Source organism: Bos javanicus, chromosome 18 (genome assembly GCF_032452875.1).
Source record: "Bos javanicus breed banteng chromosome 18, ARS-OSU_banteng_1.0, whole genome shotgun sequence".
Lineage (NCBI taxonomy): Eukaryota > Metazoa > Chordata > Mammalia > Artiodactyla > Bovidae > Bos > Bos javanicus.
This window is the reverse complement of record NC_083885.1, coordinates 10,687,822-10,706,351: the sequence shown is the minus strand read 5'-3', so window position 1 is coordinate 10,706,351 and position 18,530 is coordinate 10,687,822. Positions and strand designations below refer to the sequence as shown.

Sequence of the window (18,530 nt, the reverse complement as noted above, 5' to 3'; positions counted from 1 at the left end):
TGAAACTGCTGGGGGAGCAGGGAGGCCCCGGCCACAGGGTGTGGGGCGGGAGGCTGCTGTGGTCCTCCACCACCCCTAGCCCCAGACTTCAAAGCTGCTGTGCTTCTGCTTCAGGGCCCCTGCCCAGGCTGGGGAGGTGCCCAGCCTGCAGATGTGTGCCCAGCACCAGGGTGGGGGGGTGGGCATGTGCATGGGCAGGCTTCACTGTCCTCCCTCCGCCCCCAAGGTCCTTGGGGAGCCTGGACATTCCTGCAGACTCCCCACAACCCCCACCCCTGAGAGGCGGGCTTGGCACCCCCCACCCAGTTAGCACGTGGGCTCCAGGTATCACAGCCTCACCTGGTGGGACAGCTGTGGTAACACAGAGGCAGAGTGGGACCCACTTGGGATGAGCCCCCTGCCACCTCCCAGGGCTGCCCACCTCTTGCAGGACCCAGAGGACCTGAAGGGTGTGGACTGGGGCTCCCCTCTTCCCCGCCAAAAAGCCAACAGCACACAGGAACACCAGAATCAGCTTCTTTATTCAAGCCCCCAGTGTGCAGCAGACCCCACCCCGCCTCCATTCCTGGCTTCACCCTTGCACTGGCGCCCGCCCCGCCCACACCCCCCACCCCCACCCCCAAATCGGTACTCCTTCAGCGGCGTCCCGCTGGGCTCAGGACCTCAGCCCCTGGAGCTCTGCTTCAATTTTTGAATTTTCCCACCAGCGCTTTGGAGGGCCAGGCCCCCAGGCCCTGCTGGTCCAGGAGGATGGACAGCTGCTGGCGAGCCTCCTGGTAGGGCCCAGCCTACGGCGGGAGGGGTGCAGGTGAGAGGGGGTGCTCGCTGGGAGTGTGGGAAAGAGGGCTGCGGGGGTGGGAAGGTGCTGACCTTGGCTGCCTCGTAGGTCTGCAAGGCCAGCAGGTGGGACTTCCCAAGGGCATGGGCAGCCTGGCGGAAGGCCCGGAGAAAGGCAGCCTTGCAGAGGCGGGAGGGAGGCCCGGGGGCAGTACTGGGAAGGACAGAAAGGGGCCCAACATCAGGGGAGGGCAAAGGAGGCCCGAGCCAACAGGCCCGCGCCACCCTCTCACACCACCTCCACCCTGACCATCTGGGGTGGGGGGTCACATTGCTGGTAAGAGGCTAGTGGCCAGATGCATCTTCTTTCCCACAGGCAAGGGGACGGGGACCACCCCCCAGGTTGTCAGACCCCCCTCCAGCCCGCCCCTAGGCCCTTCTCACTCGGCCTTCACACGCCCCGTGGCCACATCCACCACCTCGATGTCAGGGTCCCCCAGGCTCCAGTTGAGGCTCAGGCCCTGGCAGGTGTTGGGAGTGAGGTTGGAGGGGGCCACCGAGGGCCCTGCAAAGAGGTGCAGCGTGGTCCGGGTGTAGGGGGCTGGCAGGCCCGGCCCCACGAGCCTGTCGAGGCTGGGCCGGGTGTGGATGGCCCGGCTCAGGGTCGGGGGGTCGTGGCAGGTGTCGGCTGTGGGGCGCAGGACAAGGTCTGAGTCTCTGTGCCCCCACCTCCCCGCCTCACGGCCCGCCCCTGCCCTCCTGCCCTGCGGGGCTCACCCAGGACCAGGCTGGTGGTGTAGAGCGGGGGCAGGAAGTGGGCCAGTAGGGCCCCCCCCAGCCCCAGGACGGCCCAGCGTGCCAGCTTGTCGCTTGCTGAGAGGCAGCCCACGTGGGTGTCGCGGAGCGCGGGGGCCACGTAGCACACAGGCTTCAGCTCCCCCTGGATGTGGGCCTGCAGGCGGAGGGGCGGGCCGTGCAGGAGGCTGCCCTCCAAGGACGGAGGGAGGCTGTGGAGGACCGGGGCAGGGGGTCAGGGCCCCTCTCCCAGGCCCATGTGGCGCTCCCGGGTGCGGCCCCCCCAGGCTCTCCTTCGCCTGGTACCCCACATACTAGATATCGTAGGCGGCTCCCTTGGGGGTGTTGCTAACGTAGAGGTGCAGGAAGATCCGGGGCTTGAGGGCGAAGGGGGGTCCAGGCCCCGGCTTGGGGGCCAGCACGGACTTCTCCTTGCCCGTGGGGCCCCCCTGCGTGGCCAGCAGGAGCTGCCGGAACAAGAACCTGGGGGCGGTGGAGTGGCAGCTGGGGTGGTCCTGTCTCCCCAGGGCGGGCTGGGCAGAGGGCCCCCCTCCACCCCTCACCTCAGCAGGGCCCGGCGGGCCACCACCAGCCCGTGACAGTCGTGGAGCTGCCGGCCCGAGAAGTCCAGCCACCCAGTGCAGCTGCCACCACCGGTGCCCAGCGCCACCAGCTGGTAGGTCTCCTTGGCGTGGCCCCTGGCACCCGGGACCTCTGCGGGGAAGGGGGCAGAGAAGACCGGCCTGAGGCAGGGGGCCCAAGGGCCTTCCCGGGGAGGCAGGGGCAGGGCTGCCCTACCTCGCTCCAGGATGACCGCGGCCACGGTTCCCTTGCAGGCCCGGTACGGTGAGCTGGCGTCCACCAGGCGGTCGAAGCCCGCGCTGACCACGGCCGCGCAGCGCTGCTCGTGGGTCACAATGTTCTCTGCAGGGGAGGGAGGGGGCAGAGGCGGTTTCACAGGCCATGCCCTCCCATGCTGGGGGGGGGGGGGGTGGGCGTCACTGGGGTCTCACCTACCTATGCTCAGAGGAGCGAGAGGAGGCTGGTTGGGGGTCTTTGGGGGCTCTGGAAGAGAGACAAAGGGTGGGCTGTCGTGGGTGCTGGGGACTGCCCTCCCATCTTCCATCCTTCAGGAATCCAAGAGGTCCCACTAGTGAGCGGTGTGTGTCAGGGGTGGAGGTGGGGGGCTCGGGTTATCCTCCAGAAGCCAAAAGTCCCTCAGCTGCCCCCAGAAGTCCCTGGGCCCAGGGTGGTTGGGCTTCAAAGGACGTTAGGGCAGGGGTCTGCTCACGTCTCCACCCCCAGCTCCCTGCAGGCCGGGTCCTGGTGCCCGGATGGTCTCTGCAGCAACTCACCCCAGGCACACGTGTGTTCCCGCCCCCTCCGCGTCCTGGGTTACCTGCCCCTGCGGCTGGGCCCTCCAGCTGACGCCGGATGTAGTGGAGGGCAGAGAGAGCCGCCTGCTGCTTGGCCTCCAGCTTACTGTTGGCGGTGCCTGGGGGGCAGACCACCCCATCCAGCTCCACGGACACAGAGAAGGGCGAGCAGGGATCTGGGGAAGGAGAAGCTGAGAAGTGGTACCGTGCGCTTCATCCTTGTCCCGGGCGCTTCCTAGCAGGACCACGACACCTGCCAGCAAGGATGACCAGAATGACGGGCAGACAGCCTGCTGAGCTCTGTCCATGCCCGCTCACAGATCCACACCAGCCCCTCTGAAATAGGTCTCTGTGACCCCATTGTACAGAGGGGGACAATGGGGGCAGGTGGACAGCGACCCCAGGTGCTGTCAGGACCTAGATCCAGGGCTGCACTGTCTCCAGGAGGAAGGTCCCGTCCCCTCTCAGACACACTGCTCTATTTCTTCTCTACATGAAGCTCGTCTTCCAAACATGACCACTCCAGGTGTTACTTAGGACACAATAGAGACAGATGAAAATCCTAGAACAGGGATCAGTTGGTCAAAGGGCATATATTTATTTCTATTCACAGTATTTGCTGTTACCTGCTGCTAAATTGTCTCCTAAAAGGGCTGTCTATTCCTTTTGAAGAGAACCCGAATTTCAGTACCCCTCCCTAGCGTGGAGATTCACCTACTGTAAAAGAGCAACAAGAATGCCAGTTAGGGAGACTTCCCTGGCCGTCCGGTGGTTAAGAATCTGCCTTCCAATGCAGGGGAGGTGGGTTTAATCCCTAGTCAGGGAAGTAAGATCCCACATGCCTTGGGGAAACTACTGAGCCACGGCTACTGAGCCCACCGGCCACAAAAGACCCCACATGTGTCAATGAAGACCCCGCGTACTACAACTAAGACTCAAGGCAGCCAAATAGATATTTACAAAAGAATGCCAGCTGGGAGATGCAGAAGGAAGGGTGGCATCAGGACTCTCTGGCAGCCAGTGCGGTAATAACCAGCTCTGGCCACAATCATCAAAGGATGCTACAACCATGGGGGGGATGCAGTTCTAGGGACTAGGATGCTCACACCACCTCAAGATGCCCTGCTTGGACGACTGATGACACACCCGGAGGGAAGTGAAGGCACCTTGATCAGGCCCCCCGAGCTGACACCCCAGGGGTAGAGTAAGATCTCAGGCCCCCTGGCAGGATGCACACCACAGACACGAGGTTGCCACAGATGCCTCCGCTGGTTATGCATCACTTGAACCCAATCCTGAGGAAACAGACAAACCCAAACGGACAACTTTCTACAGAATAACCAGACCTTATCCTTCAAAATCATCACTGTCCTGAAGCCAAAGACAGCCTGAGCAACTGTTTCAGATAAAAAGAGGTTAAACAGGCTGATGTAATAAATCGTGCTGGATTGGGAAAAAAAATGCCCATCACTGTGACAAGTAGCAAAATTTGAACATGGTAACTAAGTAATGGTATTATATCAATAGGCTTCCCCGATAGCTCAGCTGGTAAAGAATCTGCCTGCAATGCAGGAGACCCTGGTTCTATTCCTGGGCCAGAAAGATCCGCTGGAGAAGGGATAGGCTACCCACTCCAGCATTACTGGGCTTCCCTTGTGGCTCAGGTGGTGAAGAATCCACTTGCAATGCGGGAGACCTGGGTTCAATCCCTGGGTTGGGAAGATCCCCTGGAGAAAGGCTACCTACTCCAGTATTCTGGCCTGGAGAATTCCATGGACTGTATAGTGCATAGCGTCACTTGTTAAGTTTCCAGAATTTGATCCTTGTGCTGCAATTATATAATACTATACCCTTGATCTTAGAAAATACATGTTGAAATGTTTAAGGGGTAATTAAACCTTCAGATTGTTCAAAACAAATTAATGTGGATATTTATATATAAATATATATATATAGACAGAAATACAAAATATGACAAATGTTAACTGGAGAATCTGGGTGAAGAGTTTATGGGAGCTCTTTTATACTATTCTTTGAAAATTTACCAAAATGAAGAATAGAAATGACAAAAAATGCCTACCCACGTCGACAGTGGAAAGAGGGACCTTAGGCGGAAGGCAGTGGCAATATTACTCAGTGGCTCGGCTCAGGCTCTGAAACCAGACTGCCCCCTGGCAGCTTCAGCCTCTCTGGCCTCAGTCTTTCCATCTGTAAAGCGGTGGTAATGGTATCTGCCTTTCTTGAGGAATACTTGTGAGGACTCAATGAGTTAATGTGTCTGCAGACCTTCAAATAACACTTGGTCTGTCCCCCAGAACTCATGAATGTTAGCTGTCATCACTGGTATTGAATTGATTTCCTCCTTTTTTTTTTAGTTGCAGCATGCGAAGTCTTAATTATAGCATGTGGGATCTAGTTTCCCAACCAGGGATCAAATCCGGGCCCCCGGCAAGGGAGCTCAGAGTCTCAGTCACTGGACCACAAGGGAAGTCCCTATTTTCTGTATTCTTGATGCTCTGGCAGTTGGGGGTTTAATTCTGGAGAAACCATCCCTCCCAGGACTAGCTAATTCCTCGACATAGCAAACCACTTCTCTGCGAGCTCACTCTTTCATATAAAACCCAACCAATCCAGAGCTCATGCCCCAACCACAGAACTCTCTGACAAGCCAACATTCCCCATGCCCTAAATCACCCCTGAGGCCAGGTACTAGGCAGCTAGGAACCACCCCATAACCCCTAAACTTATCCAGTGTCTTGCTTTCATCAATCCTAATCTCACTCTGCATAGGTACCCTGCTTCAACCATTCTTTCCCAAGAAAACCCAGTTAATGCCCTGGGCTGTGCCTGCCCCCCTCCTTTTCCTCCTGGCCACCCCATCCTTTCCTGCACAGCCCTGCATGGCCATCTGTGCCTCCTGTTTCTAGGAATCCATACTTGCCCCTTCGTGACAAGCACTCTCACGTCTGCTGTCTTAACATACCTGATTAAAACAAATCCCAGGTAGATTTTTTTTTTTAAATACATTATCTCGTTTTGAGTTGTTCAGTTTGAGGTTCTCCTAGGAAGTTTTACAAATGCTCCCAAAAGTTCTTAGAAGCAGGGAATGTGCTGGCTGAAAGTTGGGAATCTGAATCTAGGAGGGACCTGGTGATTGATCTTGGTGGTTTCAGGAGGAGGCCTGTAACCATTACACCTGTATACAGTGTTGCCATCATTAAACTGTATCTGATAACCTCTTTGAGTTGGGGTGGGCTGGCCCTCACTTAGGCACCTCCTCTCCAACGCTGGCATGGCAACTGTAATTGTATATAATGGACTTCAAAAAAGCCTGCTGAAAGGCTGGGTAGCTTGAGGCAGGTCCTTTAACCAACCTGAGCTTCAGATTTGGCCCCCTTCACCTGCTAGTTAGAAATCTGGGGTACCTGGTGCCCCTGGCACCATGCTGCTCACAACAGGCCTACCTCGGGCCCCAGGCTCAGGCCCAACTCAGTCTTCCTGGCTTCATTTGAGAACAGCCCAGGGCATGCTGCCATCCCAGCCCCCTGGGCCTCACCTGCTGTTTGGCTTTCTCGAAATATCAGGGAGACACCCAGATTGGCCGCGTACTGAGTAAGTGAGGCCACGGCCTGGCCCAGTGGCGGGTCTTTGAGCTGCAGGCCCCGATGTCTGGTCATCTTCGGGAAGTCCCCGGCGGGCCCTGCGGGTGGTACAGCGACCTTCAGGGACCTCCCCATCCTTCTTGTGCCCAGCCGCCCCCAGCTCCCCGATCCCTGCCCCCACCCAGGCCTCACCATCCCCAGCCGCCGCCGAGGCCTGGAGCTGCCCGCCCGCTTCATCATTCTCTGTGTTGGGGGCGGGCGCAGGCTCTTGGCCCAGACTGGCCGAGGGCTTCCAGGGGCTGGACCCTGGGCTTATCTGCAGTGATGCTGCCAGACGGGGCTTCCTGCGGACACTGTCATCAGTGCCCAGAGCTGCGCTGGCCTGTGAAGCCATGGCTTGACTCGAGGGCTGGAGGGGACAGTGGGCACGTTCTGGCGCCACCCGCGCCCTTTTACACGCCAGAGCGAGCGCCCACGTGGGGAGAACGTGGTACAACTGTCGGCGCATGGTGAGCTCCGCCTCCCACCTCACTCGTAGCCAATGAGAGCCCATAAAACTGTAGCAGGACAGTATGCCCAGCCAATGGGAAGGCCAGTCTCCCAGGCAGCCAGAGCCTGGATGTGGACTAAGTGGCCACCTGGCCAACCACCTTACTACAAGGGCGGGGCTCCGGGTGTAAGCTGAGGGTGGAAGACAGGGCCCTCCTATCATGTTCTTCTCTGCGCTTGCTTGCGTGGTATTCGGGAAACAAAGACCAGGGGAGGAGTCTGGGGACCCAAGTTCAGCACCTCACCCCTGCTGCCATCCAAGGATGCCCTGCACTCCCCATTTTGCCAGCCTGCCCTCCCCAGCTGCTTAAGCAGCTGAGTCTAGAGGAGGATGGGAGGTGCTCATTCTGTAAGTGATGGTGTTTTCATTTGTAGCAGCCTCACAGACTCTTTCAGATCAGTCGCTCAGTCGTGTCCAACTCTTTGCGACCCCATGAATCGCAGCACGCCAGGCCTCCCTGTCCATTACCAACTCCCGGAGTTCACTGAGACTCACGTCCATCGAGTCAGCGATGCCATCCAGCCATCTCATCCTCTGTCGTCCCCTTCTCCTCCTGCCCCCAATCTCTCCCAGCATCAGAGTCTTTTCCAATGAGTCAACTCTTCGCATGAGGTGGCCAAAGTACTAGGGCCTACATTTAAAATCTGTTCACCTTAAGCCTTCCTGAAGCCAACTGTAAGTGTTCCACGTGGGCTCTAGCTAAAATTAGTCATTTGATATCCTGCCCTCCCCACCCCACCCCTGCTTTTTTTTTTTTTTTCCTCAGAAGTGAATCTGGATTGGTTTGTAAAAACATGTCAAGATAGCAATTCTTAAAAATGAGGGTCTAGCGATGAAGGAGAAATAACAAAAATAAAGTTAAGGATGAAGACAATTTACATATGGCTCGCTACCATGCAACACAGTTGCTTGAAGGAGATGGAAATTTTAACAGTCTTGAGGAGCCAGTGACTGGGAAAATGTGACCAGTTACTGAGTTTATGGTCTGTAAGTTTTGTTACTGTTGCTACTGCTGCTGCTGCTTGCTACCTTCGGATCTGAACACGAGCCAGGACGGGGGCAATGTGGACACTAAAGCAATAGAGAAACAGTTGGTAGCACCTGTTAACATTTGACTTGGAAGAGCAGATGTGGAGCAATCAATCTCCCAAACGGTTCAAGGATTGACCTCAAGAAAGACAATTCTGAGGACTTCCCTGGTGGCTCACGGTAAAGAATCTGCCTGCAATGCAGGAGTTGCAAAAGACGCAGGTACGATCCCTGGGTCAGGAAGATCCCCTGGAGGAGACCATGGCAACCCACTCCAGTAGTCTCGCCTGGAGAATCCCATGGACAGAGGAGCCTGGCGGGCTTCAGTCCATGGGGTCGTAAAGAGTCGGACACGGCTGAGTGACTTCACTTTTAATTTCCTTTTACTTAATTTCCAGTGCCCGCGGCTCCGTCTGCACTCGCATTCTCCCTCCGCCCGGGAGGTGTCGCTCTGGAGCGCCCCTGAGGCCGGGCTGGGAGGCGGGACTTCCTGTCTTCCAGGAAGCATTTCCAGCCCAGCCCGGGGAGGCGGTTCATCGCTTCTGTGCGGCTGTCGAGTTGAGGGCTCGAGAGCTAGGGTTCCGCCTTGGGGCTCCCTCGTGGCACGAGGGTCAGGCGAGCGTCACGCTGATGTCGGTTTCCCCGAGGAGCACGGCGCGACGGGATCACGTAAGTGCGCGCGCCGCCCCGACGGGACGGAGGGGCGGGTCCTCCTGCTCTCGTACACAGGCTCCAAACTGTGTGGCTTTGGGACGAGTCGCCCAACCTTTGCAGAGTAGGTGGTGAGCAGCCGGTGGCTCATGGAGCGGGGAGCATCAAGCCGTTGTAAAGCATCGTAGCAACAACTGTCTGGCACACAGCGCTTGGTGCGAGATGCCTGCTGTTCTTGGGTTGAAATTCTGGGGCCTCGACGTGGAGTGGAAAGAGGCGGATGGGGAGGACGTGAGCGAGTAGAGGTCTGAAGGGAAGGGCCTCCCCGAGCCCCTCTCCCATCCCCCGGCAGGCGCACCTATTGCCGTACCCGGCGTTCGTGCAGACACGAGGAAACCGGAGGTCTAAATTAGAGTCCGGGAGAGACGAGGGCGGGAAGTCGAGGCTGTCTTGTCTCCGGGCTTCTCTGAGGTCGTGGGCTCCACCAGCTCTCTCAGCCTCCCTGCGTTTGTTTGAGACTGTCTAGTTCCTTATTCTTGGATTTGTGCCTTCAGCTTTTACGTACTGATTTGAGTTCAGTTCAGTCGCTCCGTCGTGTCCTACTCTTTGCGACCCCATGGACTGCATGCAGCGCGCCAGGCTTTCCTATGCATCACGTAGTAAATAAGGCAGGCACTGGGGATAAAGTCCCTTCCCCATGGGGACTCTCAGAGCAGTTTGGAATCACATAGCTTTACCTTTAAATATCTTATCACACATCGCAATGCGTGCTCCAGAGGAGGGATGCAGGGTGATGTGGGACAGAGCTGGGGGAACCAGGAGAGGCTTCCTGACTCAAAATCTGAAGGATGGGGGCAGAGTTTATAGGTGGGTAGGAAGAGCAATGGTGTTCATTTTTAGTGGAGAGATAGTGTGAAAAGGTCCTGTGGTGAAAAGACGCATTCCCACCACTGTCCTCTCCTGTGATGGAGGAGAAAGACAGCAACAATCAGATGCCAGGGGGTCAGAAATGAATCAGATCCAGTTCCTGTCCCAGAGAGCAGTCCCGAAGAAGAGAGAAGGCATATAAACCACAATTAGAATGAGGCTGACCTGTGCCCTGAGAAACACATTCTTTTGACAGGTTTTTTTTTTTTTAAATTATTTATTTATTTACATGACTGCACTGGGGCTTAGTTGTGGCACTCAGAATCTTTAGTTGTGGCATTCGAACTCTTAGTTGCAGCATGTGGGATCTAGTTCCTTGACCAGGAGTCGAACCTGGGCCCTCTGCATTGGGAGTGAGGTGTCTTAGACACTGGACCACAGGGCAAGTCCCTCGTTTGAAAAGTGAAAGTGCTGGTTACTTAGTTGTGTCCAACTCTTTGTGACCCCATGGACTATAACCCGCCAGGCTCCTCTGTCCATGGAATTCTCCAGGCAAGAATACTCCAGAGGGTTGCCATTCCCTTCTCCAGGGGGTCTTCCTATGCAAGAATCAAACCTCAGTCTTCTGCATTGCAGGGAGATTCTTTACCATCTACCAATATTTACTGTGTGGTGAGCACTTTGGGAGGCGCTCAGAGTACCTGGATGTATAGAAGTTACAAAATAAATGGATACGTGCAGTGGTAGCTCTAAGGGGAAAGGTTTTGCATCGTCAGGCTCTGAGGCTGGTGCTTGCTTCTGGATGCAGGGAGAGTAGTGGTTCAGACCTGGGGTTTTGGAGCGGCCAGAGGATCGCACTATTAGCCTTGGGCAAGTTGCTCTTTCCCAGCCTGTTTCCTGACCTCCATACTAGGGGCAGGAGAATAAAACTTGTAGTACCATGTCGGCAGATGCTGGCACTCGGTAAGTGAGAACTGCTCTTATTTTTGCAGCTAATACAGGATATTATTTTATCCTTTATTAAACAAAAAGCTGCTTATTTTGTTGTTGTTGTTCACACTCTTTGTGACCCTACAGACTGCAGCACACCAGATTTCCCTGTCCGTCACTATTTTTTGGAGTTTGCTCAAGTTCATGTCCATTGAGTCAGTGATGCTATCTAACCATCTCATCCTCTGCCACCCTCTTCTCCTCCTGCCTTCAATCTTTCCCAGCTTTAGTCTTTTCCAATGAGGCGGCTCTTTGCATCAGGTGGCCAGAGTATTGCAATTTCAGCTTCAGTCCTTCCAGTGAATATTCAGGGTTGATTTCCTTTAGGATTGACTGGTTTGATCTACCTGCAGTCCAAGGGACTCTGAAGAATCTTCTCCCACACCACAGTTTGAAAGCATCAGTTCTTCAGCACTCAGGCTTCTTTTTGGTCCAACTCTCACATCCATACATGACTACTGAAAAAAACCAAACTTTGACTGTATGGACCTTTGTTGGCAAAGTGATGTCTCTGCTTTTTAATACAGTCTAGGTTTGTCATAGCGTCCCTTTCCAAGGAGCAGGGATCTTTGAATTTCATGGCTGCAGTCACCAAAGCCCTTTGACATAAACATTATTATTCAATACACAGTTGGTTCCTTTTTGTTGGAAGGTACTGTACTTGACAGTGGGAAGGCAGACAACTCTGGCTTTGGGGAACTTGAGTTTGTCTTGAGAGTAGCCTAGAGTGTGGGGCTTGTCTTCTAGGTAGGACCTGTGTAATTATAATGTAATACGTGAGAGTGTGATGGAAGCTGACCCCCACCAGCCACCTAATAACTTCGGCCCCCATCACTCACCCCCTAGTTCTTCCCATGGCTGCCCAGTTGCTTCTCACATACTTCCTGCCCCAGGACTCTTGCTCTTGCTGTTCATTCTGCCCAGCACCCTCTTTCCCGTAGATGGCATGTTTGTCTCTCTCATTAGGCTCTGTGTGTGCCGAACACCACCTTCATGAAGGTATGGATGCTAAAAAGCACACCCTCAGGCCCTGCCACCCTGTCCCTCCTGGCGGGTTGCTTGGTTTTGGTATAGCACCTACTATTCTTGGGCGTTCGGCAACATATTCATTTGTTCTTCGTTATCTGCTTCCCCAAAGAGATTATCCTCGTCTTAAGACACTCTTCACTCTCCCAGGAGCCCCGGAAGCCGCTGTCCAATTCAGATCTCTGAGGAAGGCCAGGGTGACGGTGGCTCCTGTTTTCAGGATGGACTTCCCCAGCTCCCTCCCACCCTCATTGTTCATGACTGGCCCCCTTGGTCAGAGCGATGTCCCTGACCTGTCGTTCATGTGCAGCTGGAGAGACGCGCTGACCCTCCCGGCGTCCTCACCCCAAGGCTCTCAGGTGAGGATGGCAGGGAGAGCCTTGGTGGCTCGGGGTGGGGTGGGGCATCGTTTGGCACCCCCATCCTAGAGGTCACACCAGTTGGCAGGAGTGCAGGGTGGGGGGCTTTGGTACAAATCTACTAAGACCCAGGCTCAACCAGAATCCCGTCCTTTGGGGACCTAGGGCGCCCTACCATGCACAGATGGTTCAGCCTCCTTCCTGGCTCCCTCTCCCCCCGCCTTCTCCTTCCTCTGTTCAATGAATACTCACTGAATAGCCCTACTGTGTGCCAGGTGCCTTATCAGGCCCTGGGGATCCAGAGTGAGTCAGATGTGCTCCCTGCCCCTGGGGAACAGTTAGGTGGAGTAGGGACTGACAAGTGAATAGGCCAGAAGATAAAATCATTTCAAAGTGTGGACATCTCTGAGCGAAACCAAAAGGATGCTGGAGCCGCACAGTGCACGGTGAGGGGGTGGGGAGACCTCCTGGGACAAGAAGGACACCTGCTCTTTCCCTGGACGTGTAAGCCATCGGCTGCCACTTGGAGACAGGCTGGCTAAGGGTTACGCCAGGCAGAGGCACGTGGGTGAGAAATTTAAGACAGACACTGGGGGGGCGGGGTGGGGGTGGTTGGCGGGGCTCCCTTGACAAGGAAGGGCTTCCATCAGGAGCCTCACCTGCTGCTCTCCGTCCCGAGTGTGGAGCTGAGTTGTCTGAGGCCAGCCCTGCAGGGGCGGAGAAGGCAATGGCACCCCATTCCAGTACTCTTGCCTGGAAAATCCCATGGATGGAGGAGCCTGGTGGGCTGCAATCCATGGGGTCCCTAAGAGTCGGATACGACTGAGCGACTTCACTTTCACTTTTCACTTTCATGCATTGGAGAAGGAAATGGCAACCCACTCCCGTGTTCTTGCCTGGAGAATCCCAGGGACGGGAGAGCCTGGTGGGCTGCAGTCTATGGGGTCACACAGAGTCGGACACGACTGAAGTGACTTAGCAGCAGCAGCAGCCCTGCAGGGGAGCGTTAGAGCCTGTGGGCGCCTGCACGGTCTCCCGAGTGTAAGTGACATGAGGGTGAGATCCGGACCGGCTAGTGAAGGCCGGGCAGTCCTCCGAGAGCAGTGCAGCCTGGAGCTGGGAAGCACAGACTGGAGTCAGGCTGCCTGGGTTCAGATCCCAGCCCTTCTCTTTTCTGGCTGCTGCCCGGGACCAGGGACGGCCTCCCCTCTCCTCCCATTTTCTTCATCATTAGTGACAGTGACCAGCTTGGCAGGCCTGGTGAGGACTGAAGGAGTTAAGAGACAAAAGCTGATGACAGGGCCTGGCCTGGGCGCTCGCTCACTGTTGCATCATGGCTGTGGTTGTGTTTCCTCAGGACAGCGCGCCGCACGTGGCCAAGGCTCTGCTCTGGGAGCCGGACATGCCTGGGCCCCTGCCCTTGCTGCCTCCTAGTCCCGGTAAGGAGCTTGGGCTGGGGGCCCCGAGCTGCTCCCACTCACTGCTTCTTCCGCAGCTCCTGCCCTGAGGCCTTCCCCCCACACCCCCTGCCGATTCCTTCCACCCAGCAGGGTCCTTGGCACCTCTGTGCACTGGGATACCTGGTTCCATTTCAGTCCTTTCCCAGCCTCCCTCTTCCCTCAGATCCCTGGGACCCCGGCCTGACTGCCAAAGATCTGCTTTTCCGGGGAGGCTACCAGTTCCGGAGACATCCCCGAGCCGTGCTGGATGTTACTGAGCAGGTGCGCGGGCCTGCCCGGTGGACAGTGCCGTGGGCCCGGGGCTGTGCCTCCTGACCCGGCCTCCTCTCCTCCCGCAGATCAGCCGGTTCTTGTGGAACCACGGAGACATAGCCTTTGCACCCCTGGGGAGGCTACTGCTGGAGAATTTCAAACTGGAAGGAGCACATGTGAGTAACCCTGGCTGGCCAGGAGGGGGGAGGCACCCCACTTCCCATCGGGGTGGGCCCTAGGGCATGTGAGCTTGACGAGGCCTTTCCACACAGAGCCGCTCTAAGACGAAGACAGTGGTCAGTGTGAAGAGGCTACACCAGGACCTCGGTGGACACCAGCCCTGGGGGCAAGTGGCTAGTGAGAGAGGATGGGTTGGGTAGGCCTAGCCGGTGGTGGGGCTCTGGAAGGATCCAGGCCAGGATGCTGGTTCCCATCAACATTTGCTTCCACCCTCCCCAGTGCGAGCACGAGCCACACTCTTCCTCATATAAATCGCGGCTGTGCTAGCAGTGCAGGGGCAGAAGGACTGCAAGCTCATGGAGCGCAGACATGGCTGCGTCCAGGCGTCAGGCGTTACAGGGCTTTGCCTTGACCCTTCACCTTCTCACCCACTAGCCTCTGCTTGGCTGAGTTCCTAGGCAGACTGTCTCCAGGTGGCAGCAATGTGGTTTGATTCCAGGGAGAGGCCACTGATTCCAGGGAGAGGGCTAGTGGCCTTCCTGAGGCACCAGCAGAAGTCCCAGGAAGGGTGTGCTTGGCTCAGTTTGGCTTGGCTTGGGTGTCATGCCAGGCGTGAGCTGATCACTGTGGCTGGGGTGACTCCCAAGTGCCCAGGCCTGGGTCGTATGACTGTAGCACAGGAATAGGGTGGGGTGCTCTCGCAGAGGAAGGAGTTCCAGGTTGATTTAAGCACGTGTCCGCTGCACTGGGCCCCCCCGGGCCAGCCTGACCGTCCCGCCGTCCTCTCGCCCCAGCTGTCCCTGGGCTTACCTCAGCCAGCGCCAGCGCCGGTTCTCCATCCTTGGGGCCCCGATCCTGAGCACGTCGGTGGCGAGCCTCCTGGGAGAGCTGCTGCACGAGGAGCTGGCCCTGCGCTGGGAGCGGCTGCTCCTGGATGATGCCTGCACTGGGGGCGCGCTGGCCTGGGTGCCCGGCAGGACCCCCGGGGCCGGGCAGCTGGTCTACCCCGTGGGCGGTGCCATGGACACACTGTGTATCCTCCCTTGCTGAGCACAGGCCAGGAACGGGCAGGGAGTTGTGGGCCTCGAGCGGCCGTAGCTTGTGAACGTGTCCTTAGCAAGATGCCCAGGTTTCCAGAAGGTCAGTCTGACCCCAGAGAGCGAGCCCCAGGTTCTCAGCGACCCTGGCCGTATCCAGCTCCGGGGACCCGTCCGGCAGGTGGTGACCCGCAGCGTGCAGGGAGAAGGTAAGCCTGTGGACGCCTCCCTTGGCTGCTCACTGACCTGCTGCTGACCCTGACCCTCTCCCTCCTCCAGCTTTGCTGGCTGTCCGCTCTGACCACCACTGTGGCCTGTGGAAGGTCAGCACGCAGGGGCAGCCGGCCCCTCTCCAGGTGCTGCAGGTGGACAAGGGGGCCACAGGGATCAGCCTCAGGTGAGGGGCTTACGGGGAGGAGGCAGTGTGCACGGAGGTAGGCTTGGGAGAAGGAGTGGCCTGGCGTTCCTCACGCATGTGCCCTGCAGCCCTCACCTGCCTGGAGAGCTGGTCATCTGCAGCCGCTCCGGAGCCGTCTGTCTGTGGAGCGCTGAAGATGGGTAAGGCCCCTGCCACAGAAACCCCCATTCCAACATGGGCCCCCCAGAACCCGGCCGGGACCCGGCCAGGGTGCCCAGTCCTCCCCTTCAGCCTGTCCCCCCACCTCGGCTGGCCTATCTCCCCAAGGCTGCGGCAAATCTACAAGGACCCCGAGACCCTGGTGTTCCGGGACCCTTCTTCCTGGCGCTGGGCAGACTTCACCGCCCACCCTCGAGTGCTGACGGTGGGTGACCGCACCGGAGTGAAGATGGTGGACACTCAGGTGAGGGCACGGGGCGCGGGGACCTCTGCCAGTGGGCGTGACAAGCCGCAGGGCCAGCAAGGCCCCGGCCAGTTGGACCCACGGCGGACTGTGGGAGAGCTGACCCAGCATGTCCCCCAGGGCCCGCCGGGCTGCGGTCTGCTGCTTTTTCGTGGAGGGGCAGAGGCGTCGTGCCAGAAAGGAGAGCGGGTCCTGCTCACCCAGCACCTGGGGGATCTAGGCCCAGAGTCTCTGCACCCCATGCTCCACCTCATCTGTACCCAGGTGGGCTCACCTCTTCTTCTCTCCACCCTGCCCTGTCTCAGGTCACTGGAGACACAGGTCACAGGGCCCTGGATGCAGCCAGGGATGGGGAGGGGCAGAGGGGGAAGAGGTCTGGCCCCACCCCTCCCCTCCCTCTCAGCACCCTGGCGCTCCTGGGTATCTGGGCTTGTGTGCCAGCCTCGGGCAAGGTGGGGAAGGCTATGAAAGCCCCTCTCCCAGCGGGGCCATCAACACAAGGGACGCCTGCTGGGGAGACACCTCCTGCGCAAAGCCGGGCTACTCTGAAAACCACGTGGAGCTCTGGAAGGGGCCAGCCCAGAGAGACCTGTCCCGTCCTGTCGGTCTCATCCTCGTTTTCTGCCAGTTCTCCCTCTACCTGGTGGATGAGCGCCTCCCCTTGGTGCCCCTGCTCAAGTGGAACCATGGCCTCCGCTCTGCGCCCCTGCTGGCCCGGCTGCTGCCGCCACCGCGCCCAGGCCTCCCCCAGCCGCTGCTCCTGGCCAGCCAGGGTGGGGAGCTGCAGCTGCTGCACCTCGCAGGTGAGGGGCCAGGCCGGGCAGGGGGGCGGACAGGGCGGACCTGGACGGGGCCTCAGCTACCTGTCCCTCCTCCAGGAGTGGGGGCCTCCACACCCCGCCTGGTGGGGCTCCCCCAGTCTCTCCCCACCAGGAGCGACTCCCTCTCGGCCTTCCCCCTGCTGGAGCCCAAGAGTCACCGGCGGCTGCAGGAGCGTCTGAAAGCACCCACCGTAGGTGTGTTGGGGGCTGGGGCGGGTGGGGAGCCACGCCCCCGCCAGGCCGCCTGGTCACTGTCCTTCCGTCCCCAGGTCTGGCTGCTGCCATCCCGCCCCCCGCCTCCACACCAGTGCTGTCGCTCTTCCAGCTTTCCGCGGCCGGAGATGTTTTCCACCAGCGCCTCCACCTCCGGGCAGATCCCGGGCCCAATGCTCGTGCCCCCGCAGCTTCCTGGACACCCCAGGCCACTGCCTGCTGCAACCGGTGGCTGGAGGCCCTGCTGGAGGTGCCCCTGACTCCCCCGGTGTGGGCAGCACCCACCTTCTCCCACCGCCGGCTGCTGGGTGGCTTCGAGCCTCAGAAGGTGGAGGGGCCGGCGCCCGAGGGTTTCCGCAGGGCCATGGCCCAGGGGCGGCTCCTACAGCGGAGGGACCTGGGCTTGCTCCCCACAGAGGAGCGGCCCCCCGCCCCCGAACCTGGCCCCGAGGATGAGCTCAGCGAGCGTCTGGAGGCAGCCTGGGAGTTCGGGGCGGCGGCCTGGTGGGAGAGGCGGCGGGGCGGCCGCGTGGGGCCCGGGAAGCAGCCCAAGCGGCACAAGCGCCGGACTCAGCTGTCCAGCACCTTCTCCTCCCTCAGCGGCCGTGTGGACCTCTCAGACGCTGCCAGCCCCGTGCCCAGCCCAGACCATACACTGCCCGAGGCCAGGCCCCAGCCCCCGAGGACCCCGCCCTCCCAGGAGCTCACCCAGGAGCCCTGGGCCCAGGGCGTCCCCTCAGAGCGGCAGCAGACCCTCCGGGACTACATGGCTGAGCTGCCGCTCCGCACGGACACCCCAGGAGGGGCCTCTGCGCTCTCCTCCCAGACCCCCAGCGTCCGGGCCACGCCCTCCAGGCAGCACGCCCCCCAGGACTGCACGGTCCAGCAGCTGCCCCGAGGGGACACCCCAGAGGGCACCACCCTGCTCTCCTCCCAGACCCCAAGTGTCCGGGCCACGCCTTCCAGGCCTCACACTCCCTGGGATGGCATAGTCCAGCAGCTGCCCCGAGGGGACACCCCGGAGGGTGCCACCCCGCCCTCCTCCCAGACCCCCAGCTTTCTGGCCACACGCTCTGGCTCTCAGCGGCTCCGGAAAAAGCCCCGCATGGGCTTCTGAGGCCTGGGGAGGTTGCCAGCTCCAGGAGCCTGCCATCCTTGATAAGCTGCGTCTTTCGTGGTTGAAACGGGAATCAGAGAACAGTCCCCAGGGGGCAGACCTGCTTCTGGAATGCCTTCGTGAGCGGGAGACGCTCGGAAGCAGTCTGGAGCAACGTCAGGGGAAGGAGAACAGCAAAATAGTCATTTCTCCCGTAGGTCACAGTCTCGGGGCACGTGGTGGAGCTCTGGCAGCCCTGTCCTGAAGGTCGGTGTCGCTGGGATCCCTTCCAGCTAACAGTGTCATGCTGAAGGCAGGGGCTGCAGGCGCGCTTGGGCCCCCAGTGACCTCGGGGCCAGAGCCCCAGCTGCTTGGCGCTGTGGGTGACGGTGAAATGAGCTCCCCAGCTAGCCCGCGCTCACTGGGTGTCAGCGGTGCTTTGTGGTCAGTGTCTGTGCGATGCGGTTCCTAGCACAGTCTAACGTGGAGAGGGAGGCACTTTGGACCCATGTTAGGGGTTGAATAAACCCATGACTGAGCCTGGTGTTGAATGATGGACTTTCTTAGGCTGGCCGTATCCCCTTCCATGGCTTTCCACGCTCAGTGTTAGGTTCTCACCCTCCGTGGC

General features: G+C 58.9%; 2 protein-coding genes across 6 annotated transcripts; one reads left to right on the top strand and one right to left on the bottom strand.

The window, feature by feature from the left end:
* Positions 1 to 500: 500 nt before the first annotated feature.
* ADAD2 (adenosine deaminase domain containing 2) lies at positions 501 to 7,073 on the bottom strand. 4 transcript variants are annotated; one of them, XM_061386882.1, is made up of 11 exons: positions 6,743 to 7,073; positions 6,505 to 6,648; positions 2,972 to 3,124; positions 2,590 to 2,637; positions 2,371 to 2,496; positions 2,136 to 2,286; positions 1,888 to 2,055; positions 1,555 to 1,784; positions 1,222 to 1,465; positions 871 to 991; positions 508 to 788 (listed from the first exon to the last, which is right to left on the bottom strand). In XM_061386882.1, the coding sequence occupies exons 1-11, from the start codon at positions 7,056 to 7,058 to the stop codon at positions 684 to 686; spliced, it is 1,806 nt and encodes a 601-aa protein (XP_061242866.1). In that variant the 5' UTR covers positions 7,059 to 7,073; the 3' UTR covers positions 508 to 683. The 4 variants fall into 4 exon arrangements, with proteins under 4 accessions (XP_061242867.1, XP_061242865.1, XP_061242864.1 ...); XM_061386881.1 differs by having other exon boundaries at positions 504 to 788; positions 2,136 to 2,496; XM_061386880.1 differs by having other exon boundaries at positions 505 to 991.
* Positions 7,074 to 8,560: 1,487 nt separating this feature from the next.
* Positions 8,561 to 18,441, top strand: TAF1C (TATA-box binding protein associated factor, RNA polymerase I subunit C). Of its 2 annotated transcripts, XM_061386875.1 has the most exons (15): positions 8,563 to 8,798; positions 11,814 to 12,022; positions 13,380 to 13,461; positions 13,646 to 13,743; positions 13,821 to 13,910; positions 14,007 to 14,080; positions 14,709 to 14,947; positions 15,044 to 15,160; positions 15,231 to 15,348; positions 15,438 to 15,509; positions 15,637 to 15,772; positions 15,893 to 16,036; positions 16,401 to 16,575; positions 16,651 to 16,788; positions 16,863 to 18,441. In XM_061386875.1, the coding sequence occupies exons 2-15, from the start codon at positions 11,885 to 11,887 to the stop codon at positions 17,921 to 17,923; spliced, it is 2,682 nt and encodes an 893-aa protein (XP_061242859.1). In that variant the 5' UTR covers positions 8,563 to 8,798; positions 11,814 to 11,884; the 3' UTR covers positions 17,924 to 18,441. The 2 variants fall into 2 exon arrangements, with proteins under 2 accessions (XP_061242860.1, XP_061242859.1); XM_061386876.1 differs by lacking the exon at positions 11,814 to 12,022 and having other exon boundaries at positions 8,561 to 8,798.
* The last annotated feature ends 89 nt before the right edge of the window (positions 18,442 to 18,530 follow it).

What these genes read in the sequence shown, in the direction of transcription:
- ADAD2 (XM_061386880.1), bottom strand. Translation starts at nt 7,058, where the DNA reads ATGCGCCGACAGTTGTACCACGTTCTCCCCACGTGGGCGCTCGCTCTG. An exon ending in TCTCGCTCCTCTGAGCATAG is followed by an intron (nt 2,497 to 2,589) that starts GTAGGTGAGACC and finishes CCTCCCCTGCAG; the next exon opens with AGAACATTGTGACCCACGAG. An exon ending in GGAGCCGCCTACGATATCTA is followed by an intron (nt 1,785 to 1,887) that starts GTATGTGGGGTA and finishes GGTCCTCCACAG; the next exon opens with CCTCCCTCCGTCCTTGGAGG.
- TAF1C (XM_061386875.1), top strand. Translation starts at nt 11,885, where the DNA reads ATGGACTTCCCCAGCTCCCTCCCACCCTCATTGTTCATGACTGGCCCC. An exon ending in TCAAACTGGAAGGAGCACAT is followed by an intron (nt 13,911 to 14,006) that starts GTGAGTAACCCT and finishes CTTTCCACACAG; the next exon opens with AGCCGCTCTAAGACGAAGAC. An exon ending in TCCACCTCATCTGTACCCAG is followed by an intron (nt 16,037 to 16,400) that starts GTGGGCTCACCT and finishes GTTTTCTGCCAG; the next exon opens with TTCTCCCTCTACCTGGTGGA.